Source organism: Amblyraja radiata, chromosome 2 (genome assembly GCF_010909765.2).
Source record: "Amblyraja radiata isolate CabotCenter1 chromosome 2, sAmbRad1.1.pri, whole genome shotgun sequence".
Lineage (NCBI taxonomy): Eukaryota > Metazoa > Chordata > Chondrichthyes > Rajiformes > Rajidae > Amblyraja > Amblyraja radiata.
The window spans coordinates 14888403-14916399 of NC_045957.1; the positions used below are offsets into that span (position 1 = coordinate 14888403).

At 45.5% G+C, this 27997-nt stretch overlaps 1 protein-coding gene across 3 annotated transcripts in view; it reads right to left on the reverse strand.

Moving 5' to 3' along the window:
* The window catches only part of LOC116986586 (phosphofructokinase, platelet), a 118661-nt gene that overhangs the window by 49991 nt on the left and 40673 nt on the right, over positions 1-27997 (reverse strand). For all 3 annotated transcript variants that reach the window (XM_033042190.1, XM_033042189.1, XM_033042186.1), the window contains exons 3-11: positions 27915-27992; positions 24306-24495; positions 21252-21417; positions 13794-13838; positions 13036-13144; positions 5177-5272; positions 2987-3079; positions 2177-2302; positions 1370-1434 (exon numbers count right to left, since the gene is read on the reverse strand). In XM_033042190.1, coding sequence (XP_032898081.1) covers positions 1370-1434; positions 2177-2302; positions 2987-3079; positions 5177-5272; positions 13036-13144; positions 13794-13838; positions 21252-21417; positions 24306-24495; positions 27915-27992 — 968 coding nt within the window. The remainder of the gene's footprint in view (positions 1-1369; positions 1435-2176; positions 2303-2986; positions 3080-5176; positions 5273-13035; positions 13145-13793; positions 13839-21251; positions 21418-24305; positions 24496-27914; positions 27993-27997) is intronic.

A 27997-nucleotide genomic window follows, 5' to 3' on the forward strand; every position in this document is an offset into this window, starting at 1 on the left:
AGGAAATGTCCCGCGGCACAAACCATTGTCCAGTATCTCTCTCAGTGACACTGCAAGTAACCTCATGATCGATATCATTCAGACAACCGACAAAAGAGACAGAAGAAACAGAGAGAGGAAATCACTGGGAACCCAGCTGTCCTGCTACCAGGAATGCTTTAAAAAAATCTACTTAATGTGTTCTTGTCTACGTAGGTTTAACATTTTAACTGGTAATTGGGGTGGAAGATTGCAACCTTCACGTGGTCCGCCCTGTTTCCACTAATGCAATCAACTCGACGTGCACAAACAGAACATCAAATAGAACAAGTTGTCCTACAACTTTAGGCTGTGCACGCCACACGAAAGAAGAAGACTGGTAATTAGTTTTTGTCATACGACAGAAACAAACCAAGTTGGCACGGTGGCGCAGCGGTAGAGTTGCTGCCTTACGGCTCTTGCAGCGCCGGAGTCCCGGGTTCGATCCTGACTACGGGTGCTGTCTGTACGGAGTTTGTATGTTCTCCCCGTGACCGCGTGGGTTTTCTCCGAGATCTTCCGTTTCCTCCCACACTCCAAAGATGTACAGGTCTGTAGGCTAATTGGCTTGGTAAATGTAAATTGTCCCTAGTGTGTGTAGGGTAGGGTTCATGTGCAGGGATCGATGGTCAGTGCAGATTCGGTGGGCCGAAGGGCTTCTGTCCGCACTGTATCTCCAAACTAGACTAAGTCCACGCCGATCCTCACCCACCTATTTTCACTAACCCTACATTCATTATTTTATTTTAGTTTTTAAGATACAGCGCGGAACAGGCCCTTTGGCCCCGACCAGCAATTCCCGCACACTTACACTATGCTACACACTGTAGGGACAATTTTACATTTATACCAAGCCAATTAACCCCAAACCTATACGTATTTGGAGTGTGGGAGGAAACCGAAGTTCTTGGAGAAATCCCACGCAGGCCACGGGGAGAATGTACACACTCCGTACAGACAGCACCTATAGTCGGGATCGTACACGGGCCTCTGGCGCTGTAAGGCAGTCGCTCTTACCTAAAAACCTAAATACTAGGGTGTTCGAAGGTCAGCGTGTACTCGGTGGGCTGAAGCCTGTATTGAAAGTGTTGTATCTTTCAATCTATTCACCCATACGAAACAGCATTTAGTTGTTGAACCAGATGACATAAAACTCCGAGAGGAATATATGCTACATCTTCATTCTCTTGTCTGGCCGTGCAGATGATGGACATAGTGTAAGATCATGTGCACTGATAAAACGTAGCATGGACGCAGAACTGCACGTTTGACAAGATGCACTAGCTGATTGTAAAGCTGAAGGCAATTGAGTAACATCTCTCTGTCAGCACAAAATCAAAAGCCACCTTACCTGCCCCGCAACTTCACCGCGTCATCAAACCTCTTTTCATCCATCGCCTTCTGAACTGCAATTGTCTGGTCGTAAATTTTAAAAACAAATAACATTAAACTTGCAAACATCTCTCCATCAATCAAGAATATCACCTTCATTTTCAAGTGGAAATGACATTATATTTTTTTATATTTAATATAAAAATGAATATGTTTTTCAATTATCTCCCCATGTTATTGTTTATTTACTGAACTGTTCGAACTGGATTTTAAGTGCTAAATATAAGACAAGGTTTTTGTTTAAAATTCCACAAAGTTACACATTCCCCTTTGACAGCTTGTTTCTTTAGGGAAAAAAAGATAAGGGGTTTTGCTTTGTTAAAGACCCTGAATATGGGCTAAAATTTCTCAGCAGTACTGAATTCCAGAGATAAGGGAAAAATTGCCTGTCTTTGACAATCCATCAGCTTTTGCCATTAATTGACTCATAAAACTCAGCAATTGTAGTCTGTTTCACAATTCATCACGGTGGTATTTGCATTCGGAGTCTGTGCTTTATTCATCCAGTAACATGGCTATGAGGCTACTGTATACCCCAAAAGAGCTGCTCGCTGTATTTGTGGGTCATTGATTCCCATTGCTAGAATAGATCTACAGCTGAGAACAACGGTTGATGGAGATAGACACAAGGGCGGTCCAGTATGGGACAAACCAATTTAGCCCAATGTACGAGTTGTCCCGGCTAATACGGGACAGTTGGCAACCCAAGCTGCCACTGCTTGGTCCCAGCTGCATGCTACACAATTGACCCAACTTCAGTACTCACCATCTGTACGCACTCCATTAAGGGAAGTCGGACGGCCTGGTTCCCAGACAGCGACACAACGCAGGCCGGGGTTTCGGGTGACGCTTCCAGCAAGGCAAGCACGGCCTCTATTCCCATTCTGCTGGCCTATAGAGCACAGAACAAACATGACAGCAAGAACCACGTTGAAATGATGGACTTATACATCGGTGAGACCAAACGCAGACTGGGCGATCGTTTCGCAGAACACCACCGGTTGCTGGGCACTTTAATCCTCCTTCCCATTCCTACACAGACCTTTCAGTCCTTAGTCTCCTCCATTGTCAATGTGAGGCTAAACACAAATTGGAGGAACAGCATCTCATATTTCGCTTGGGCAGCTTACAGCCCAGTGGTATAAATATTGATTTCTCTCACTTCAGGTAGCCCCGGCATTCCCTCTCTCTCCATCCATCCCCCACCCAAGTCGCACTAGCTTCTCGTTTTCACACTACAAACGGCTTACAATGGCCTGTTTCCTCTATCGCCGTTACTTTTTTGCATATCTTTCACTCATTGGTCTTTATCTCTCCACATCAACGTCTGTATCTCTCGATTCCCTTATCCCTAACCAGTCTGAAGAAGGGTCTCGAACCGAAACGTCACCCATTCCTTCTCTCCAGAGATGCTGCCTGTCCCGCTGAGTTACTCCAGCATTTTTGTGTCCATCTTACGTTGAAATTATTATTTTCTCCAAAGAAAGCAAAGAAAGCCAAGAAAGCAACCTGCTATCAGCAGCAAGAATGGTTTCATCAGAATGCTGCTATGTACAAGATGAGGCGCTTTACTTACCAGGATTCGGTCGAATGCAGACGGCGTACCTCCACGTTGAACGTGACCCAGAATGGTCACCCGCGTGTCATAACCCAACCGCTTGACCACAAGCTGTCAGAATTTGTTGCAAAAAAAGAAAATGATCTGTAATAAACTGAAGAAGTGACACTTGACGATGAAGATAACACCTTGCCAAGAGAAGTCACACCTTGCTAAACACTTGCGGCAAGGCAAAAAACCTTTTGATTACTTCCCTCGCCTAAATTGTCTTTAACTTATTATGATTATTATGCAATAAGTTCATTCTTGTAAGAGGGCTTGCAAGAAACATTGCGCGGGTACAAATTAATACCAACAACATTTCCAATTTAAAAGATGTTGGATTGTGAGTAACATTCTGCTACTCACAATCCAGTGGTATGAATTTTGATTTCTCTAACTTTAAGTAACCCCTGCCTTCCCTCTCTCCATCCGACCCCCACCCAGGTCGCACCAGCTTCTCGTTCTCACCTAGCAAACTAGTAAAATGGCCTGTTTCCTTTATCACCATTACTTTTTTGCATATTTTTCATTCATTTGTTCCATATCTCTCTACATCACCGTGTACATCTCTAGTTTCCAGTTCCCCTGACTACTCTGAAGAAGGGTCTCGACCCGAAACGTCACCCATTCCATCTCTCCAGAGAGGCTGCCTGGCCCACTGAGTTACTCCAGCATTTTGTGTCTATATTCTGCTACTTAAATTAGTTTTAATCTCCTTTCCCAAAAACTGTTCCCTATGAAAGCTATGCAATGAACTGCAAGAAGTTGCCTTGTGTTGAGTAATGTTCTAATTCTAATACTTAATTGAACCAGATCAAGCAGCATATGTAATATGGTTCAGAAAAGGTGTTCAGTAAAAGTAAGTTTAAACAAATTGCAAAGCAAGCAAGTATACTCAGTGGGTTAGTAATGCTATAAGCAATGCTATCACCAGCGTAACTAAAACTAAACTGCAGCTGCTTAGTCAAGCATTGCTAAAAGATGGAATGACATAAATCATGCCCGGAAAATATATCAGCTGTCAGAATCTTACTTGTAATCCACGAATATCTCACAATTTTTAACTTAAAGTAGAATCATTATCCTGTTACTCAACTAAACGACCCTTCTACACAGGAAAACTATTCCCTTCCACAAATGTTACCACGATTTATAACCTTCCAAATGTACCTGCAAATTGACACAGATGGAACTGACATGTTAAGGAGCAAAGTACCCGTAAAAGATTTGGAGTTTCTTACTTAAAACTAAAATGTACAAAAATGAATACCTGGTATAACCTTTGCTTCCAAAATTGATCATTTAAAAGTTAATAGCACGGGGAAGCAGAACAAGAGGACATAAGTACACACCTCCAGTATTCGTCCTGCCAAGCCACATTATGTTTCGATTACAAAATCCAGGAAATAAGCATCTCACTGCCTGGAAATTCCAAAAGGATTACTGGGAATGCAAGGGCTACCTACCATGAGGCATTAAAAAAACACGGCTGCCATTTTGCCCACTTTGCAGCGTATGTATCCAATTTTTATTGACGATGGAGAAGGATTCGAGTTGTGCTTGAGATGGCCACGCTACCAGTAATCCCAGTAGAATGGAAACAAGGTGCAGTGAAATGCAGGAAGTGGACAGCCCCCTTCCTTAGCCACCCATGTAATTCCCTGCTGGTGCCTTACTGACCATCTCTGACCCACCTCATCACAATGTACCAGGTGGATGTCCAATGTGGGAGAGTGATGAAGAGAAGCCACCATTTATTTCCTGGCTCACATTGCTACCAAAATACATCTTGCTTTGCGTTATATATATTGCATGCAGTGTGCAGTAATGATCAACGATTTCCCTCTTTCGATAAAGGACCTAAGTGTATGCACTGCAGAGCCTATTCATTTTGTCTAACCCATGACATCGCCCACAAACTGGCTGACCAGCGGAAGAGCAGACAAATGCTCCAGAAGATCTCAACGTCAAAACACAAGACATCAAATTCAAAAAGGAAAGATGTTGTGGCACAGTTTTTGATTAAAGTGCTCAAGGATGGGGTGCTGATTTAAAGCAACAGAGGCTGCGATTTGTGAAACCGTATTTCAAAAGCAAGCCGCAGAGGTTAGTGTGGCAATGCAGGAATTGGTCCAAGCAGCACTGTACCACAAGGCCTGTACTCACATCCTTAATCATGTCAGAAGTTATAGGATTGTTGTGACAATCTATTGCCCCTTCCGATATAATTATGATATTCAATCTTTTCTTTCCTGCACGGTTCTGAGAGAGAAAAAAATAAAGATTGCATGAAAAGACACCAAAATACAGGCCATGGAACACAATCTGCTCTGAATAGTTTCCTTCCACAAAATTCTCTTGCATCATGAAGATTCCCCCCCCCCCCTCCTTCCCTCCCACGACTCCCTCTGTTTCTTCACAGCATGATTTTAACATGGCCCATTGCTAATTGATAATTTGAGAGTGAAACTATTGGCAGATGATGGGCTCCATGTTTGCCTGCATCTTATCCAGTTACTCACTTCCTTTACAGAATCGGAAGAAATTGCCTTTCCATTTCTGTCAATTGCTCCTTCTGAAACTATGACAACATTCAACCTGATTCCGCTCGAACGGTTCTAGAGAGCACAGAAAGTAATGCTGAATACATTTTACTGGAGCAATAAAGTAGTTAAAGGAATAGACTTTCCGAGCCTGCTCCACTAAACACCTTCGGTTTGATTCAGGATGTTGACACACGTGGGAAACTTCCGAGGGTGACATAAAAAAGAAACCAGGAGAGGCAAATTGAAAGGGCTATGAAAGGAGAGGTGTGGCTAATCAGGAATCAAAAAGGAAATTTGGTCATGAAGGCAAAACATAGCTGAGGTACTAAATTAATAATTTACTTTGGTCTTATACCAGGTAGATGCTGTCAGGCTCCCAATCAATTGAGATACTGTTCAGTTTAGATTAGTTTAGTTTACTGTCACGTGTACCGAGGTACAGTGAAAAACTTTTGTTGCGTGCTATCCAGTCAACAGAAAGACAATACATGATTACAATCGAGCCATTTACAGTGTGTATAAATACGTGATAAGGGAATACGTTTTGTGCAAGGTAAAGCCAGCAGAGTCCGATCAAGGATAGTCTGAGGGTCACCAAAGAGATAGATTGTAGTTCAGCACTGCTCTCTGATTGTGGTAGGATGATTCAGTTGCCTGGTAACAGCTGGGATGAAACTGTCCCTGAATCTGGAGGTGTGCGTTTTCACACTTCTGTACCATTTGCCTGATGGGAGAGGGGAGAAGAGGAAGTGGTCTAATTGATAAATCATAGAAAGGCAGGCCAAATATAAAATTGATCAATAATCTGAGGGAGGTGAGATGCATCCAAAATAGCTGAGGGAAGAACTTATAATGGCCCTAACCATAATCTTTCAAACATCTACAGATTGATCCTTGAGATTCGGAGAATCGTAAATATTTGCATCCCTGTTCAAAAAAATGTGAAGTTGGAGCCCAGGCAGATTAATTTTGGTGAAAGGAAAAGTCTTAGATTTTAACAATTGGAAATAAAACTAAAAGTACTTGAAAATCTGAAAATTGATAGTGTTTTTTGATGAAGTTACTGTAAGTATAAATGAAGGAACTACAGTTAAGAAGGCATTTGATGAAGGGCCAGAGAATAATCTGGATGGAAGTGTAAAGTGTTTATATAAGGTGTTTGGTACCAGCCACACTGTTTTCTTTCGTCCTTATTCAAGATTTTGAACTTGCCGTAGAGGAGAAATATTTCCAAATTTGCATTTGGCAAACATTTGCAGGTTTTAATTTCATCCTTTTTGTGATCTGTGTATCACTGATGAGGCAGCTATTTATTGCTTATACTTAATTGCCCTTGAGAGGATGGTGAGACACATTCTTAAACTGTTGCAACCCTTCTGGTGAAGGTACTCCAGTGATGCTGGAGTACCTTCAGGATTCAGCCTCAGTGAAGATGAAGGACCAGAGATATATTTCCAAGATAGGATGATGGATAACTTGGAAGGGAAGCTGCAAGGGAAGTGTTGGTCCCATTCACTTGCTTTACTTGTCCTTCTCAATGATGGGGTCACAAGTTTGTGAGGTGTTGTGACAATAATCTGGGTTCGTAACTGCAATAACACCACAGATAACACACACACTGCAGCAACTGTGCATCAGTGGAGGAAGGGAATGGATGTTAAGGGCATGTACAAATCAAGCAGGCCGTTTTGTCCTGAATTGTGTTGAATTTCTTGAGGGTTGTTGGTGCTGCACTCATCTAGGCAAGTTGTCCCCACATGCCTCAAAACTTCCACAATAATCCCCATAGCGAAGAAACCAGTTGTTGCCTGCCTAAATGACTACTGCCCTGTCGCCCTGACCCCAATAATAATGAAGTGTTTTGAACGCCTGGTGAAACCCCACATTACTGCCAGCCTCCCCTCATCGTTAGACCCCCTCCAGTTTGCCTATCGCCCCAACCGTTCTACAGAGGATGCCATCTCTACCACGCTGCACACAGTACTCACGCATCTGGAAAAAAAAAACACATACGCCAGAATCTTGTACATTGACTTCAGCTCAGCGTTTAATACCATCATCCCACAGAGACTTGTGGAGAAACTAACCCTGCTGGGCCTCAACACCACCCTGTGTCACTGGATCTTGGACTTTCTGACAGAGAGACCGCAGTCAGTCCGTGTTGGCAAGAACACTTCAGGCTCGATCACGCTGAGCACCGGCTCCCCTCAAGGCTGTGTGCTCAGCCCGCTGTTGTTCACATTGCTCACACATGACTGTGCTGCCAGATTCAGGGACAATAAGATCATAAAATTCGCGGATGACACAACAGTGGTGGGACTCATCAGCGGAGATGACGAATCAATGTACAGGGAGGAAGTAAAACAACTAGTGGACTGGTGCGGCAAAAATAATCTAGAATTAAATGTCGACAAAACAAAGGAGATGGTTGTCGACTTCAGGAGGGCGCAGCCAAAACATACACCCCTCAACATCAGTGGCACCACGGTGGAGAGAGTGGAGAGCATAAAGTTCCTCGGTGTGCAAATTACAGACAGCCTCACCTGGTCCAGGAACACCACTGGGACCGTCAAACAGGCCCATCAGCGACTGCACTTCCTGAGGAAACTAAAACAGGCCTCACTCCCCACCAACATCCTCAGGACTTTTTACAGGGGTACGGTGGAGTCTGTACTCACGTACTGCATAAATACGTGGTACTCCACCTGCAACTGCTCGAACAGGAAGGCTCTGCAGAGGGTAGTGAGGGGAGCAGAGAGGATCATTGGCGTCTCCCTACCCTCGGTACAAGAACTGTTCCAGAGCCGCTGTCTGAAAAAAGCTCAGAGAATTGCTAAGGACAAACTGCACCCCCTCCACATACACCTGGATCTCCTGCCATCAGGCAAGAGATATCGCAGCATCAAAGCCCGGACTACCAGACGGCTAAACAGCTTCCTGCCACAGGCTGTGAGGCTGCTAAACAGTCACTCAGTACTCACAGTCACCTGATTCTGCAGCTTGGCACGGCCACTTTAATAACTGGCACTGGCCACTCAAATCAGCTGCCCTGGACATTTTAATGATTGTTTTTACTGTATTTTAACGTTGTTGTTTTACCTGCTTTTAACTATTTATACTGTTTCATCAGGGACTGGATTGTTTTTAGTGTTATTATGTGTGAAATGTTTTAAATTTCATGTGCGATGCTCGGTATTCCCTGGGAAATGTCTTTTCATTTTGCACTGTACAACTGTTGCTTGCAAGATGACAATAAAGGTTGATTGATTGATTGATTGATTGATTGATTGATTGATTGATTGATTGGAGGGTGTTACATCGCAAGCTCGATCTTTGGCAATTGGAAAGATCTTGGGGTGTCTCGAATTGAGTCACCTGCCACTGGATACCTAGCCTCTAATCTGCTCTTGTGTCCACAATATTTATTTGACTTGACCACCGCAGTTTCTGGTAAATGTTTTCCAGTTGATGTCTATTGACTCCATTTTCTCAAGGACTTGTTGGGATTCTACTTTAATGTCAAGATGGCCACTCGCACCCCAGCTCGGCATTCAACGTTTTGGATCAAAGATAGACACAAAATGCTGGAGTAACTCAGCAGGTCAGGCAGCATCTCTGGTGAAATGGAATAGGAGACGTTTCGGGTCGAGAACCTTCATCAGATAAGGGGTCTTGACCTGAAACGTCACCTATTCCATTTCTGCAGAGATGCTGCCTGACCTGCGGAGTTACTCCAGCAATTTGTATATATCGTCAGTGTAATCCTTCTAACACGTTCAGCTTTTTCGTCCAAGTTTGGCCCGGGTTTATCATGAGGTCAGGGGCCAAGTGGTCCTGACATGATTCAAACTAAACATTAGTGAGTAGGTTTTTGTAAGTGCCACTGGACAGCATGTCAAGCAACTTGACACTTCAGAGCACACTAATTGGACAGTGATTAGTCAGATTGCATTCATCCTGTTTTATGTGAATGGGGCATATCTGGGTTATTTTCCATATTATCTGAAGCAATGCAGTGTAGGGGGAACAACTGTGTCAGAATCATAATACTGCAGCTGGGAGTTGCTTATTCCAATGGCCTTTGCTGAATCCAGCGTTTAGACCATTTTGTGATACCCTATGGAGTAAATCAAATTCATTAGAGACTGAATTCTGTAATAGTGGGAGTCTCTTGAGCAAACTGAGAGAGATCATCCATTTGGCACAGAAGTGTAATAGAGCAAATAAAACAAAAAAGAACTTCAGAAATATAGGAATGGGCTGTGGATTGGGTGGAGACAAGGCAGATGAAATTTATTGCTGAGAAATGTGAAATATCTTGGAAGGAAGAATGAGAAACAATCTATCGGACCTCAACAGCACTTTTCTGAAATGGGCTTAAGAGCAGACATATTTTAGAATATGTGCGGAATATCATTGAAAGTGGCCGAGCAGGTTGAACAAGGGACCCGGAAAGTATTTGTGATCCAAGTACAAAACAAAATGTGTTTCCCAAAACATTGGTTCAATCACAAATGGAGAATTGTCTACTCATGGTTACCATACTTTAGTAGGAAAATGTTAAGTGCTTGGGAGGGAGTTCAGAAGAGTTATACTGGAATGATTACAGAAAACCGGAAGCGGCGGCGCTGGGAACGGCTGCGGCTCGCCTGCAGTCCGTTTGTCTTTACTTTTTTGTGTTGTTTTTTTTCGTTTTGTGTAGTTGCCTTTTTGGTTTTTAGGTTGTGTTTATGTGGGGGGGGGGGTGGGTGGTTGAAACGGGGTTTGCTGTCTCTCCCTTGGGGGGAATACGACTTTTTCGTCGTATCCCCCCTCTCTGCCTCCGTCTGCGCTGAGGCCTAATGGCGGAGCTGGCGACCTCGGGACTCCGGAGGCAGCCTGTCAGGACTTGCCCTGGGTTCGCTCCCGTGAGGGCGGCCCAGCTCGGGGCTGGAATTGCGCTCCCGTGAGGACGGCCTGGCGAGGGGCCGAGACTCTCCCGCGAGGGGCTGTGGCACTCCCGTCGGAGTGGCCCAGCCCAAGGGAGGAACGGCACTCCTGTCTGAGTGGCCCAGCCCGAGGGAGGAACGGCACTCCCGTCGGAGTGGCCCAGCCCGAGGGTGGAACGGCACTCCCGTCGGAGTGGCCCAGCCCGAGGGAGGAACGGCACTCCCGTCGGAGTGGCCCAGCCCGAGGGAGAACGGCACTCCCGTCGGAGTAGCCCAGCCCGAGGGAGAACGGCACTCCCGTCGGAGTGGCCCAGCCCGAGGGAGAACGGCACTCCCGTCGGAGTGGCCCAGCCCGAGGGTGGAACGGCACTCCCGTCGGAGTGGCCCAGCTCGAGGGAGGAACGGCACTCACGTGAGGGCGATCCGGCTCGGGGCTGGAACGGTGCTCCGGTGGCTGGGACGGCATTCTGGCGGCGGTGACCTGAGTCTTGGGTTCAGCCGCGGGACAGCGGCTGCGTATGCTGGACTGGAGGGCGGCAGCTTCGACCACCCCCGGGCCGCGGTGTTTGAGCCGGCCCGTTGCAGGGTTCGGTGAGCCGCGGGACTGTTGTGCCATCGCCCGGTGGGGAATCGCCTCAGCGCAGAGGGAGAAGAGGAGGGAAGAGACAGTAACCCTAAGATTTTTTGCCTCCACCACAGTGAGGAGGTGCTTGGTGGATACACTGTGGTGGACGTTAATTTGTGTTTACTGTTGTTTATTATTGTATGATGTATGTATGACTGCAGGCACAACATTTCGTTCAGACCGTAAGGTCTGAATGACAATAAAGGGATTCAATTCAATTCAATTCAATTCAATGAGGGCCTTTAGTTATATGAACTGTCTGTAGAACTATATATGACCTTCTTCCATGCCATAACATTTTTATGAATTCTGTGAGATGATTGGATTTTTTTTGTGACATTATTCCAATATCTTGGTAATTTAACAAGGGTGACATCTGATTTATTTCTAACGAGCCAATGTTAGAAAGAACTCAAGGGTCTACTTGAAGCCCCGTTGTAAGCCCCCATACCTGATCTATCCCTCTCAGTGTATAAAATCATGAGAGGAATAGATCGGGTAGGCGCACAGTTTCATGCCCAGAGTAGGTGAATCGAGGACCAGAGAACGTAGGTTTAAGGTGAAGGGGAAAAGATTTTATAGGAATCTGAGGGGTGACCTTTTCACACAAAGGGTGGTGGGTGTATGGAACAAGCTGCCAGAGGAGGTAGTTGAGGCAGGGACTATCCCAACGTTTAAGAAACAGTCAGACAGGTACATGGATAGGACAGGTTTGGAGGATTCCTATTACATCTTTTCCTCTTCACCTTAAAGACCACCAGGGGCGCTGGGGAGATGGCAGCCCTGCCGGCAGGCTGTACGTTTTCCTTTCTTTTTGTTATTTTTTAGTGCATTAAAAGTTTGTTTGAATGTTCTTTGGTATGTTTTATGTGGGGGGAGGGGGGAGGGGATCGGGGGAAACTTTTTTTTTCAAGTTCTTACCTTGCCGGAGATATGATTATTTTTCGGATCACATTCTCCGGGCTCTGCGGCCTACCATAGCCTGAGCTGGAAGCCGCCTCGGACTGTCGTGAGCCGCACCATGGGGCGCGGACTTAACATCGGATCGGATCCCTTGCCTGGGATCGCTCCCACCGCTACCACCGTGGAACCAACACCATGGGCTTGCAGTCTCGGGTGAGGCTGAGTCGGGAGCTCCAATGCCGCGGAAGGGTCGACCAGCCCCGACGCGAGGTTTGATCGCCCGGTGCGGGGGAGCTGACATTCCCTCTATGCGGGAGCAGATCGCCTAGATGCGGAGGGCCCGAACGCCGCCGGCTACGGGAATCAAGATCATCCCGTCAACGGAGGGCTCAAGGCCCCCAACCGAGGAAGAACAAAAGGAAGGACGTACTTTATTTCGCCTTCCATCACAGTGAGGAATGTATAGGAGTCACTGTGGTGGATGTTTATGTTAAAATGTGTTTTTGAGTGATATGGTGCTTTTAATTGTATGACTGACCTGGCCAATGCAAAACATACTTGGCAAATAAAGTGTGATTCTGATTCTGATTCTGATATGGACCGAACGCAGGCACATGGGACTGGTGTAGCTGGGAAGTTGGCCGGTGTGGGCAAATTGGGGTGAAGGGCCTGTTTCCACACTGTATCACTACATGACACTATCTCTTAGGAATGGTTGGCCTATGACTGATTGAAGTGGAGAAGCAGCATTTAGAATGGCATTGAGAACCTCCATGAACTTATGAATTTATGAATTTATGAAAGGGATTAATAAAATCTGGTAACACTGAGAGGATCCACAGAAATGGTGGGAGGATGGGCCCACTTCAGCAACAGCATATGCACCCGCCATTTAGGCACCCCCTGCCTCATCTGTGGAAGGGACTGCAGCTCTCCCATTGGCCTCATAGGTCATCTCAGATCCCATGGAAAAACTGAGTGCACGGAAAAAAATCGCCCACTAGAAGAAGAATTTTGCTTTACCTTGGAGAGTTTCCGGCACAAGTGATCCTCCCATCCATCAGCTGGAGGTTTTTCAGGTAGGAACACCCAGTCTGCACCACAGGCCAACGCGCTCACCAGAGCAAGGTAGCTGGAGCACAAACACACTTTATAGAAACATGGAAACATAGAAAATAGGTGCAGGAGTAGGCCATTCAGCCCCTCGAGTCAGCACCGCCTTTCAATATGATCATGGCTGATCATCCAAAATCTGTACCCCAATCCTGCTTTCTTCCCATATCCCTTGATTCCATTAGTCCTAAGAGCCAAATCTAATTATCTCTTGAAAACATCCAGCGAATTGGCCTCCACTGCCTTCTGTGGCAGAGAATTCTCTGGGTGAAAACATTTTTCCTCATCTCAGTCCTAAATGGCCTACCCCTTATTCTTAAACTGTGGCCCCTGGTCTGGACTCCCCCAACAAGGGAAACATTTTTCCTGCATCTAGCCTGTCCAATCCATTAAGAATATCATGTGTCAATAAGATACCCTCTCATCCTTCTCGATTCCAGTGAATATCAGCCCAGTCGATCCATTGTTTCATCATATGTCAGTCCCGCCATCCCGGAAATTGATCTGGCAAATCTACACTGCACTCCCTCAATAGCAAGAATGTCCTTCCTCAAATTAGGAGACCAAAACTGCACACAATATTGAATTTTAAATTATGAATTAAAAAAAAGCTTATTTTTATCACGTGTCAGAATCACCATGAGTCAGAAGTTACAGTGTTTGCTCACCCACAATGGCGACCCATCACTTCCAGCACAAACGTCCTCTGGTGGCTGTGAACAAAATGGTGACAGAATTACTCAGCGCAAATCCTACGGCTCAGTCCACCTGGACCTACCTGATCTCCCAGTTGCTAAACACTTTAACTCTCCTTCCCATTCCTACACTGACCTTTCTGTCCTAGGACTCCTCCATTGTCCGAGTGAGGCCAAACGCAAATTGGAGGAATAGCATCTCATATTTCGTTTAGCGGCTGACAACCCAGTGATATGAATATTGATTTCTCAAAAACCAAGTATCCCTGCATTCTCTCTCTCTCCATCCCTCTCCCACCCAAGTCTCACCAGCTTCTTGTTCTCACCCAACAAACAGCTAATAATGGCATGTTTCCTTTATCATTGTTACTTTTTTGCATATATTTCATTCATTGTTCTTTATCTCTCTAAATTGTCATCTATATCTTTTGTTTCCCTTTCCCGTGACTTTCAGCCTGAAGAAGAGTCTCGACCCGAAATATCACTCATTTGTTCTCTCCAGAGATGCTGCCTGTCCCGCTGAGTTACTCCAGCTTTTTGTGTCTACCTTCCCTCTCATACATGCTTCCCCAAGATAGTTTAGTTTATTGTCATGTGTACCGAGGTACAGAGAAAAGCTTTTGTTGCGTGCTATCCAGTCAGCGGAATGACAATACTTGATTATAATTGACCCATTTGTAGTGTACAGATACACGATCAGGGAATAACGTTTAGTGCAAGGTAAAGCCAGCAAAGTCCGATCAAGGATAGTCCAAGGGTCACCAAAGAGGTAGATAGTAGTTCAGCACTGCTCTCTGTTTGTGGTAGGATGATTCAGTTGCCTGATAATAGCTGGGAAAAAACTGTCTGCAGCAAAAGGCGATTGTTATTAAGCACAGCCCATTCCATCTTTCTGTATAATATTCCTGGAAAACCTTTGGCTCTTTAAAACAATGAAAATAGTATGGCCAGGGTCAAAATGATAATAAAACAGCAAATTCTGGAAATCACTGATAGTGTCAGAGTGATATAGCGTGGAAACAGGTCCTTCTGCCCAACTTGCCCACACCGACCAACATGTCTCATCTGCACCAATCCCGCCTGCCGGCGTTTGGCCCATATCCTTCAAAACCAGGGGTCGGCAACCTTGTTCTGCATAGGGGCCGGGACACATGTCTGTGAGCGGATGGCAGACCACATCTATCACGTGTACACATGGATCCCGCCCCCTTCCCGCCCCGGTTGGCAGGCATCAAATCATGTGTTTACAGAAGGTAGACAAAAGTCCTGGAGTAACTCAGTGGGTGAGGCAGTCTCATGCAATCCTTGCATGTCTCACCCGCTGAGTTTCGCCAGCACCACCATTCAATATGATCATCCAGAATCAGTACCCCTTTCCTGCTTTCTCTCCATATCCCTTGATTCCTTTAGCCCTAAGAGCTATATCTAACTCGCTCTTGAAAACATCCAGTGAATCGGCCTCCACTGCCTTCTGTGGTAGCAAATTCCAGATTCACAACTCTCTGGGTGAAAATATTTTTCCTCATCTCAGTCCTACCCCTTATTCTTGAACTCCCCCAACATCGGGAACATTTTTCCTGCAACTAGCCTGTCCAATCCCTTTAGAATTGTATATGTTTCTATAAGATCCTCTCTCATTCTTCTAAAGTCCAGTGAATATAAGCCCTTATCAGCCTGCAACACATCACTATCAGCTCGGGAGAGCTTAGATCTATTTAGAGATGCAGAATGGAAAGTGTTATCCCACTTTCACATCCACTCCCTACATATTATGGGCAACACCACCATTTGTTATCCAATCTCAGTTGCCCCCCCCCCTCCCCCACCACAACCTTTCACAAATTTAGTTTATAGTTTAGTTTATAGATACAGGGTGGAAACAGGTCTTTCGGCCTAACAAGTCTGCGCCAACCAGCATTCCCCGCACATTAACATTACCCTACACACTAGGGATAATTTAAAAAATCCAATTAACCTAGGGACAATTTACAATTTTATCAAGCCTATAAACCTACGAACCTTTATGTCTTTAAGTTGTAGGGAGCCAGCTGGAGCTCCCAGGAAAAACTCACGCCATCACAGGGAGAACGTATAAACTCTGACTGGACAGCACCTGTAATCGGGTTCGAACCCGGGTCTCTGGCGCTGTGAGGCAGCAACTCTACCGCTGTGCCACCGTGCTGCCCTGAATCTTCCCTTTTGTTCTCCCTGCCCGGCATCTTTTTCTGCAACTTCTAAGGTCGTTTCATCTCACATTTTTCCCTTTGCTAATGTAAACATTAATCACGTTTTTCTCTCTCAACTGATATGGTATGATCTTCTGAGTATTTCCAGCATTTTCGGTTTTTATTTGTGTATTTGTTTTATTTCAGATCTTTGGCAACTGCTGTATTTTTCTTTTGGGTGAAAATGATATCAGTGTATCTTCTATGTAAACATGCCAGATGGGTGTGAATGCCGGCTCCATCAATAAAAAGCACATACACCATGTACAAAAGTACTGCTCTGATTCTCTGGGGAAATAGGTTACACAGGGAGGACGGTGGTGCAGCTGGCAGAGCTGCCTGACAGCGCCAGAGACCCGGGTTCGATCCTGACTACGGGTGCTGTCTGTACAGAGTTTGTACGTTCTCCCCATAACCTGAGTGGACTATCTCTGAGACCTTTGGTTTCCTCCCACACTCCAAAGACGTACAGGTTTGTAGGATCATTGGCTTGGTATAAATGTACAATTTATAGGCTAGATGCAGGAAAAATGACTGAGAGAAAAGAGATAGATGGTGTCAGTGATATGAGTCAAGCAAAATGGCAAAAGAGCGATGGCTCCAGTTTTGTTCAACCTTCAGGACTGCTGTACTGACTATGGTGCTTTCAAAGAGTCAAGTGATTTACTGGTTTTCGTCTGTTCTTTAACATTTGGCAGCAGGCAACAGTTTTAATTTGGAGTTCACAAACATTCTGAAAAAACGCAAATATCCCATCAAACCTGCTGCTAGGCACTAAATATAATCAGCACCCAACAATCCAGGGCTCATTAAACTGCTGAACAAGCAAGATAGGATGCGGGAGCTCCACTGTGTAATGTAATCAGGTTCCACCAATAAAGACTTTTGCTGGAACCTGAGCAGAAAACGGTGGATATGTTCAGCTCATTGACAGCATCTATGGAGTGGCTTAAAAAATGTATGTAGCAGGTCGAGGACACTTCATCAGAGTTCTATCAAAAACAAAGGGTCTTTAACTTGGAACATGAATTCTGTTTCTCTTTCCACCGATGCTGCCAGGCCTACTGAGTTTTTCCAGCATTTTGCTTTAGATTTGCAGTATCATTCATTCCCATCCACACATCCACACATACTGAAGGCAATGTGCTCCATGTATAAATTACACAGTGGTTACTCCACCCAGTCAACTCAGAGGGCACCTCCAACCTCAAAATTAATAACGGCATCAGTGTCTGGGAAAACCACCTTTGCCAGCTTCCCTTCAAAATAGCTTGCCGTCCTGACTTGGAAATATATTGCTGTGCCTCCAACATCACTGGGTCTACATCCTGGATCTACTTGCACATTGTTGCTGTGGGGTGCACCCTCAACAAAAGGATTGAAGCAGATCAAGGGTGATTATGTTGGGCAAAAAATGCCAGTGATGCTCAGATCCTAACAAAAGAATAAATGAAAATACTGTCGACATTTGATCTCTGGGGCGGGAGATTGCAATCTTCACGTGGTCCACCCTGTTTCGACTAATGCAATCAACCCGACATGCACAAACAAATAGAACAAATAGAACAGGTTGTCCTACAACATTAGGCTGTGCACGCCATACGCAAGACGAAGATTTGATCTCTGAACAGAAATTTCATCAGTTGTACGAAGCGCTTTTTTTCAAAAGTCATAGACATATTGTCTATCATAGAAATCTGTACCCACTTGTAAGAACAGAAATCTGCCATTTTTACATTTATACTGCAGGAAAAGATGGCAGGCGTCAAGTATTAATCTCTCTTGGTTTTTTGTCTGGTACTTGGTAATTGGTTTAATGTCACGTATGGCACCACAGGTGGATAGAGTGGTGATGAAGGCTTTTTGCCTTTCATCAGTCAGTGAAATTAGTATAGAAGTTGAGACATTAAGTTACAGTGGTGCACAATGTTAGTTAGGCCATCCAACAGCATAAACAGGAAGTCCCCACATACAAACTGTGAGGTCCTGCTAAACGTTTTTTTTCACACAAAGGTTGGTGGGTGTATGGGACAAGCTGCCAGATGAGGTAGTTGAGGCCTACAGTAACTGGCAGGGTAGCAAATCAAATACTTGGCATTACTAAAAAAAAATACCTTGGCATTACAGATGTGTCTTTTTACAGTACTGGAGAGATTTTGAGGAACAAGATTACTATTTAGTTTTTTTACACCAATACACTGTTCTTAACAAAAATCTACCTATCATGTGAAACCTTATAAATAACAGATATAAATTAGATATCTTCAAGACCGAAAATGAAAAACTTTTTTCATGACTGACAAATCTTCATCGTTTTACCACATTGGACACCAAAAATGTGATATTAAAAACTCTGCCACATTTAGTCATGAATATTTAATTCATAAATAAACTTCATATGGCCCCTCATACATATACGTTTTGATAATGATCTGGGGAAATATCTTCATCAATACCAGGAGAAAAATACAGTAACATAAAGATAATACAGTACAGTAAAGATCCCGTAACGGTCGTTGTGCTTCGTGTCCATTGTCACAACGACCGTTATCGGGGTCGGTACGTCCGTAAGTTAAATCACGGAGGCTCCAAACTAATGCTTTTCAAAAACTCAACGAGGTATCCTATGGTAGTAGCGATTTTTGGGTGAGTTAAATATTTTTTCTTATTTTCTAATTTAACATATCAAAAACATTATGGCGTCAAAAACGCAATGACCATTTACGATATATTTTCCGACTTTTTAAAATAAAACTTTTTTAAATGTTGGACATAAATTGGTCATCAAAACTAAAAAATGGAGCCAATCTTCAATTTGGTACCACACTGTCTCTTGTTTTCCTTTCGTATGGACCAAGTCGCTAATTTCATCCCTTCGTGTCAACTTTGGGAAGCTCCGCAACGACCATTACGGAGACATTTTACGTACTAAAAAATCAGTCCAAATCAAACATTTTGACAAATCATCGGCCATTGATATAGCTCATAAGGTAATGTACCGTTTAGATCACGTTGATGAAAATGTTTGGGTTTTGCTAATAATATAACGTTCATTTTCTGGGACACCTAGACTTTTAGTGTCCACCACAACGTACGTTTGTGTGTATGATGTGTAACGTGTGTTGCGGTGTCCACTCTGATGGATGCAGTATTCTACTACATGATCAGTGGAATGAAGTGGAAACGGTGTTTGCAATTTTATTGTACCATGTGGTATTCATAAACATAGAAAGGAATAAGAAATACGTGCGCTTACTGTGCCAACCAGGTCACTGGTGGACACCACGTGACAGCTGTTACACAAAATGTATTTGTGTATTCTGGAGCCATTTTTGGAAACTTGCCATCAATATGCTTTCTTTTCTTATATTTGTTGTCATGAACCCAATAAAATGCTTGTCAATTTTTTTTGAAGGAATTTGACATTTGACCCCCTTTGTCACATTTTTGTGTTCAGTATTGTAAAAGACACATATAAAACAAAAATAAATACACCACATATTACTTCAACTGTCTCGATACGATATTTCTCAAATTTGTTCTTAATGCCGCCATAAAATATTGAATGTGACCCGGAGACACAACAAACTGCAGATGCTGGAATTTGGAGCAATAAACATTATAATGGACTGAGCGGCAACAAAGGGAGGTGTTGAATTGTCAATGTTTCCAGTTGAAACCCTGCATCAGGACTGAGAGTGGGGAGCAAAATTAGCCTATGTAAAAAGGAGAGGGGTGGTGGTGAGACTAGGACAGATGGACCAAGTAGGGATGAAAAATGATGGGACGATGGAGCCGGGTTGGGGAAGAGGGATAGAATAGAATAGAATGCCTTTTATTGTCATTCAAACAGCTTGGTTTGAACGAAATTGCATGTTCTACAGTCTTACAATACAAAAAAAACCCAAGACCCACACTTAACACAATTTACACAAACATCCATCACAGTGAATCTCCAACACCTCCTCACTGTGATGGAAGGCAAAGTCTTATCTCTTCCCTTTGTTCTTATCCCGCGGTCCAGCAGTCCAACTGCAGCATCGAGGCGACTGGGGCTCCCGATGTTAAAGCCCCCGGCGGGCGATGGTAAGTCCCGCGGCCATTAAGCCGCGCGGGGTGATGTTAGGCCCCGCTCCGAGTCCTTTAAACCCCGCGATTCCAGCAGGGTAAGTTGCCGTTGCGGGAGCTCCGAAATGCGGTCTCCCTCCAGGGACCTGCGAGATCCCGATGTTACCATCCACCGGGCCTGCGGCCGGAGCCTCCGAAGCTCCGAAGTCGGGTCGCGGCCGCGCGTCACCACAGCTCCTCCCTCTCCGAAGACGGCCATCCGCGATGTCAAGTCCGCAGACTCCGCGACTGGTGCTCTCAGGTTGGTGCCGGCCGGAGGCCACCGCCGGCTCCACGATGTTAGGCCCAACGACATCGGAGACCCGACAGGGAAAAATCCGGGTCACCGTACAGGGAAGAGACTAACGATTTCCCCCCCACCCCCCACATGTACACAGCTAAAGAAAAATAATAAAAACTAGAGTCAAGACATACATTTAACAAAACAGACGGACTGTAGTCGAGCCGCTGCCGTTGGCGCCGCCACACCACAGGTGGAGTTAGGAGACAGGTGTTCGATCAATGAAGGCAGACATAACAAAGGGCAAATGGAACCAGGCGGAGGGGAGTTGAGGGTGAGGGTAGACGCAGCTCGGAGGGTGATAAGCTGGAACGTAAAAGCTACCAGCGCTGGATATGGAAAGTTATCATGGCAACTATTAGCAGAGAGGCAAAGAGTAGACGGCACCAGAGAGAGAACCAGATAAAGGAAGGTCTTTAAAACCCCGGATGCCTGGACGTGAGTTAGTCATTCTGCAAGATCGCGAGGGAGAGGCCATTCTAAGCTGTGAATCAACTGAACTGTGAATCTGCAATTTCCTAAAAGAACGTCCTTTAATTCTGAGGCTCCGACCTCTGGTCCTCGACTCTTCCACTAGTGGAAACATCCTCCCCACATCCACTCTATCCACTATCTATGCCTTTCACTATTCAGTAAGTTTCATTGAGGTCCCCCTCCCCTCATCTTTCTAACCTGCGAGTCGAGGCCAAGTGCCGTGAAACGCTCATCATATGTTAATGTAATTAGATTGAAACAACACTCTATCCAAGCCTTTCACTGTTCCTAAACAAAACGTCCGTCTTGGTGTGCTGGATTTACCTCTGGGCTGTGGTCATGATGGCATCCACCACTTCAATGATACGATGCAGTGCCGAGTCAGTGCCTATGGTCATATCTGTCCCACAGAAATCGTTGTCGATGGAGCCTACCATGCCCACGATATTTAAGTGGCTGTACTTGTCAGCTGTTTCCTCGTCAATTTTACCTGAGTAAGGTGGAAAAAATAACATTATAAAAGGCCCACGACAGTCGGCACCAACATTTCACCCAGTAAATCAGATTAGCGTGCATACATGCTGATGATGAGGTTATAGCAAGGAACTTAAAATCAGTATTTATTTTTTAGCCCTGCAAAGAAAGCTGACCGTAATCTATTGCAATAAACTGATCGTGATGTCTGTGTCGGCATTTTAATCAGCAAAAGCAGTCACTTTATTACATTGTTATGCTCCAGGGCTCTTTAATTCTTGTAGGGTTTTCTTTATTGGAAAAGCAAACAGCAGTTCAATATCATCCACTATGCAATGGAAATAAACTGCGATTATATCAACATTATGGCCATTTACTATTCCCCTGGAATGGAGGAGGATAAAGTTGCAGTAACTACACCCTCTGAACGGGCCGTGGTGGTTGTGAAACATAGAAACATAGACAATAGGTGCAGGAGTTGGCCATTCGGCCTTTCTAGCCTGCACTGCCATTCAATATGATCATGGCTGATCATCCAACTCAGTATCCTGTACCTGCCTTCTCTCCATACCCCCTGATCCCTTTAGCCACAAGGGCCACATCTAACTCCCTCTTAAATATAGCCAATGGACTGGCCTCGACTACCTTCTGTGGCAGAGAATTCCACAGGGGATGGCAGCTATCTGGCCTTGGGAAGGATGTCAGTCGTTCAGTTCAGTTTAGTTTAGTTTAGAGATACAGCGGGGAAACAGGCCCTTCGGCCCACCGGGTCCGCACCAACCAGCGATCCCCGCACACTAACACTATCCTACACACACTAGGGACAATTTACACATACACCAAGCCAATTAACCTACAAACCTGTACGTCTTTGGAATGTGGGAGGAAACCGAAGCACCTGGAGAAAACGGGCGAGAAAATGGTACAGCAGTAGAATTTCTGCCTTACAGCGCCAGAGACCCGGGTTCAATCCTGACTACGGGTGCTGTCTGTATGGAGTTTGTACGTTCTCCCTGTGACCGCGTGGGTTTTCTCCAAGATCTTCGGTTTCCTCCCACACTCTCCAAAGACGTTTGGGTATGTAGGTAAATTGGCTTGGTAAATGTAAAAATTGTCCCTAGTGTGTGTAGGACAGTGTTAATGTGCGGGCCGGCGTGGACCAGGTGGGCCGAGGGGCCTGTTTCCGCAGTGTATCTCTAAAATGCATTTCGTTGTCTCTGTACTGTACACTGACAATGACAATTAAAATTGAATCTGAACTGAACTAAAAACTCACGCCGTCACGAGGAGAACGTACAAACTCCGTACAGTCAGCACCAGTAGTCAGGATCGAACCGGGATCCCTGGAACTATAAGGTAGCAACTCTACTGCTGCGCCACCATGGATTTAGATGAAAGGAGCTTTTAAAGCAGCTGAAGGGAGATGACAACAACCATGTTTAGCAGACATTTGTTTTTAAATGGTGTTACGTTTGGGACTATTGGAGCAGATATCTTGTCCTCCATCCCCCAAAATGATTCCTTCCTTTCTTTTAAACTAGCCCATCTCTCTACCCACCTACAATCCTCCCAATCCCTCAACGTCTAGTTCTTCCCAATATTCTCCCCTCGCTTGCTCCCACCAAATACCGGGATCACTTTCTTCCTCCTCTCCGAATCCCAGCACCAAAAACTTTGGGCAGCTTTTGAAATCAGAGCCAAGAAAGGTGAGGTCCCACCATTAAATTCAGCAGGACCTCTTCTTTCCCAGAGCCTCTTGACACCTACTGATCCTAACTCCTCCTTCCCCACTGCCCCGGATATACCGATGAACAATGCCTCATCAAATTCACACCAAAGATTTGGCTGAGACGTTGTGCAGAAAGTAAGGACCTGGATGAGAATTTGAGAATGCAAATCAACTTCTGACTCTGGATTGGGAAGGTGGTCCTCACCAGCAACTAAAAGGCGCGGCACAGTGGCACAGCGGTAGAGTTGCTGCTTTACAGCACCAGAAAACCCGGGTTCGATCCTGACTACAGGTGCTGTCTATACGGAGTTTGTACGTTCTCCCAGTGACCTGCATGGGTTTTCTCCCAGATCTTCGGTTTCCTCCCACATTCCAAAGACGTACAGGTTTGTAGGTTAATTGGCTAGGTTAATTGTCCTCAGTGTGTGTAGGATAGTGTTACTGTGCGTGAATGGCTGGTCTGTGCAGACTTGGTGGGCTTGAAGGGTCTGTTTCCACGTTGTATCTCTAAACTAAACTATACTAAATTAAACTAAACTAAACTAAACTAAACTAAACTAACTAAACTAAACTAAAAGGCATAGATAGGATATACAGCCAGAAACATTTTCCCAGTGTAGAAGTATCTAACACTTTAGGGCATAGCTTTAAGATGAGAGGGAAAAGTTTAATGGAGATGTGCAGGGCACATTTTTTTATACTGGGGGTAATGGAGACCTGGAATGCATTGGCAAGGGTGGTGATGGAGGTAAATATGATAGTGGTGTTTAAGAGCCAAATAGATAGGCAAATGGATGTGCAGGAATAGAGGTACATGGATCAGGTACAGGCAGATGAGATCACTTCAGCTGGGCATCATGTTTGGCGTAGACATTGTGCGGAGAAGGCAATGAGGCACAGGTTTCTGTGCTATAACTCTTTCTTCTATGTTCAATGTTCGGTGAAAGAGGTGAACAGTATCTATGCAAACTGTAGGGGTTTGGGGTGTAAGTGGGTCGCTAACCTTAATAGCTGTGAAGTGGATGGATTTTCTTCAGAAATGTTAAGAATATTATCTCCTTTGTGCATGGAAATCCCCTTAGAATAAAAAGGACTGCTGGGCTCAACAGAAATAAGATCACAGGATAGATCATGCAGAGGAATGTATGGAGGAGAAACACAAACGTTAGGGTCACCATCGTCCGTGAGCTCCTTCAGTAGTCCTTGCCAATCCTCACGAAAATGATTGGCTCCAGTTAAACTGCCATCTCCACCGATCACGCAGAGGTTTGTTATCCCGTACTTCACCAGGTTGTAGGCGGCCCTGAGTCGACCCTCGTGGGTCCGGAACTCCTTGCAACGTGCGCTCCCAATGACAGTCCCCCCCTAAAAAGACAAAGACCATCAGGTTCAATGCCAAGCCACCACGCTTGGTCCAATGCAAAACCACCCTGCGTGTGAACTGTGAGGAGGATGCTATGAGAATGCAGGGTGACTTGGACAGGTTGGGGGAGTGGGCAGATGCATGGCAGATGACGTTTAATGCGGATAAATGTGAGGTTATCCAATTTGGTAGCAAAAACAGAAAGGTAGATTACTATCTAAATGGCGTCAAGTTGGGAAAAGGGAAAGTACAACGGGATCTGGGGGTCCTTGTACATCAGTCTATGAAAGTAAGCATGCAGGTACAGCAGGCAGTGAAGAAATCGAATGGCATGTTTGCCTTTATAACAAGAGGAATCGAATATAGGAGCAAAGAGGTCCTTCTGCAGTCGTACAGAGCACTAGTGAGACCACACCTGGGGTATTGTGCGCAGTTTTGGTCCCCTAATTTGAGGAAGGACATTCGTGCTATTGAGGGAGTGCAGCGTAGGTTTACAAGGTTAATTCCCGGGATGGCGGGACTGTCATATGCTGAGAGAATGGAGCAGCTGGGCTTGTACACTCTGGAGTTTAGAAGGATGAGAGTGGATTTCATTGAAACATATAAGATTGTTAAGGGCTTGGACAGGCTAGAGGCAGGAAACATGTTCCCGATGTTGGGGGAGTCCAGAACCAGGGGCCAAAGTTTAAGAATAAGGAGTAAGCCATTTAGAACGGAGACGAGGAAACACTTTTTCTCACAGAGAGTGGTGAGTCTCTGGAATTCTCTGCCTCAGAGGGCGGTGGAGGCAGGTTCTCTGGATGCTTTCAAGAGAAAGCTAGAAAGGGCTCTTAAAAATACCGGAGTCAGGGGATATGGGGAGAAGGCAGGAACGGGGTACTGATTGGGGATGATCAGCCATGATCACATTGAATGGCGGTGCTGGCTCGAAGGGCCGAATGGCCTACTCCTGTACCTATTGTCTATTGTCTATTGTCGCCCACATTAAGACAACTTGAAACCATTAAACTTTCCACTTAGCCTAATCACCGGCAGGGCTAAAAACTCGGGGAGCTGGTCTCTCCAGAGGCATTTCGCTTCCCTCTCTGAACTTCAACCCCTGATCAGGATGTCATTACCAGCTCCTCCCAGTCTCCTCTTTGGAATTGTGCAGCAGGATCATCGGGAAAGATTAGTGTCGTTTAGTTTCGGGAGGCGGTCGGAGAGAGGGTGGTCAGGGGAGATTGTGAAATGGAGCCGGCCATGCCCACAATATTTAAGTGGCTGTACCTATGAACTATTTTCGTGTCAATTTCCCCAAGGTGGGGAAGGGAAAAAAAGGATTATAAAAGACACCCAACAATAGTGAGGGTGAGGGTTGGGATCGGGGGATGGAGGGAGGGTGGTTCATTTTGATTTGTTTAGTTTGGTTTATTGTGACGTGTCAGAGGTACAGTGAAAAGCATTTTTGTTGCGTACTAGCCGGTCAGCAGAAATAGACTATACATGATTACAGTCAAGACATTCACAGTGTACAGATATATAGGAGTAGAGGTTTAAAAGGGTGGAGTGGTTAAAGATAGTTTGAAGGTCTACAATGAGATAGAGGGGAGGTCAGGGCCGCTGTCTAGTTGGTGATAAGCATGGCGACAGCTGGGGAGAAACTGTCCATGAGTCTGGAGATAGATAATAAAAGCTGGGGTAACTCAGCGGGATAGGTGGTGTGCGTTTTCACACTTCTGTACCTCTTGCCTGATGGGAGAGGGGAGACGAGGGTGTGACCGGGGTGCGACTGATCCTTGATTATTCTGGTAGCCTTGCCGAGGCAGCGTGAGGTGTAGATGGAGTCAATTTTACAGGTAATGAATGATGGGTTGTCAGCAAGACCCACATCCTGAAAGATTTCAAACAGCGACATCAGCATTTGGAAATACCACAGAGCCCAGAGAACAATGAGATATTCTGCAGAGGAATTTACACTGACTGCAATTGTCATATTGATGGTGAAATAATTAAGTCCCTAAATCATTTACTGCTGATGAAATAATAGCTTAACTTTTAGTTTTTTTAATACAAATGAAGCATTCCCGGGTTCGATCCCGACTACGGGTGCTGTCTGTACGGAGTTTGTATGTTCTCCCCATGACCTGCATGGGTTTTCTCAGAGATCTTCGGTTTCCTCCCACATTCCAAAGACATACGGGTTTGTAGGCTAATTGGCTTGGTATAAATGTATGAATGTAAAAAAAATTGTCCCTCGCGAGTAGTGTTAGTGTGCAGGGATCGTTGGTCGGCGCGGACTCCGTGGGCCGAAGGCTCAGGAACGTCGGGTGGGCGGCGCGACTCACGTCGCAGCGGCCTCTGCAGTCCGTCTGTCTTTTTTAAATTTTGTGTCTCGTTTGAATGTAGTTTATAGTGTTTGTTTTTTTTAACTGAGTATGTGGGTGGGGGGCGGGGGGGAAACTTTTAAATCTTTTCCCTGTACGGAGAACCCGACCTTTTTTTTGTCGGGTCTCCATTGTCGTTGGGGCCTAGCACCGTGGGCGGCCTCCAACCGGAACGACCTGGGGCTCCAGTCGCGGAGCCTGTGGACTTACCCACCATCGCGGAGCTGGCCGAGTTCGGAGCGGGAGGAGCTGTGGTGGCTCGCTGCTGCGGCCCGACCCCGGAGATTCGGAGGCTCCAGCCGCAGGTCTGGTGGACAGTGACACCGGGAGCCCGCGGGTCCCTGCTGGGAGACCGCTTTTCGGGGCTTCCGCAACGGCGACTTCTCCCGCCCGAGTTGCGGTGTTGAAAAGTACCTGGAGCAGGGCCTTACATCGCCCGGCGCGGCTTTAACAGCCGTGGGACTTGCTAGCGCCCGCTGGGGGCTCCAACACCAAGACCCGGAGCGCGGCCTTAAATCACCCGGCGCGGCTTTAATGGCCGTGGGACTTGCTAGCGCCCGCTGGGGGCTCCAACACCAAGAGCCGGAGCGTGGCCTTACATCACCCGGCGCGGATTTAATGGCCGCGGGACACTTACCATCGCCCGCCGGGGGCTTTGACTCTGACATCGGGAGGAGAATGAGGAGAGCAGGGGAGAGATAAGACTTTGCCTTCCATCACAGTGAGGAGGAGATTCACTGTGATGGATGTTTGTGTAAATTGTGTTGTGTCTTTGTTCTTTTTCTTGTGTGTATGACTGCAGAAACCAAATTTTGTTTCAACCTCAATGAGGTTCAAATGATAACAAATAAATTGTATTGTATTGTATTGTATTGTTTCCACGCTGTATATCTAAACTAAAAACATTCATATTTTTTAAGCACCCTTGCATTTTTACATGAATCTACTCGATGGAGGCCAAGGCTATATTGACTGCCAAGAGGCATTTCCATGAAAAGAATCACGGCTACTTCTGCTATCATTCAACTCAAACACACTGCGGGATTTCCACTTACCATTTGTAAGATACTGGAGACGTTTTCCCATTTTGCTTCCACTATATGATCCCCGCCATCAACCATCCCCTGGTAACCCTGCA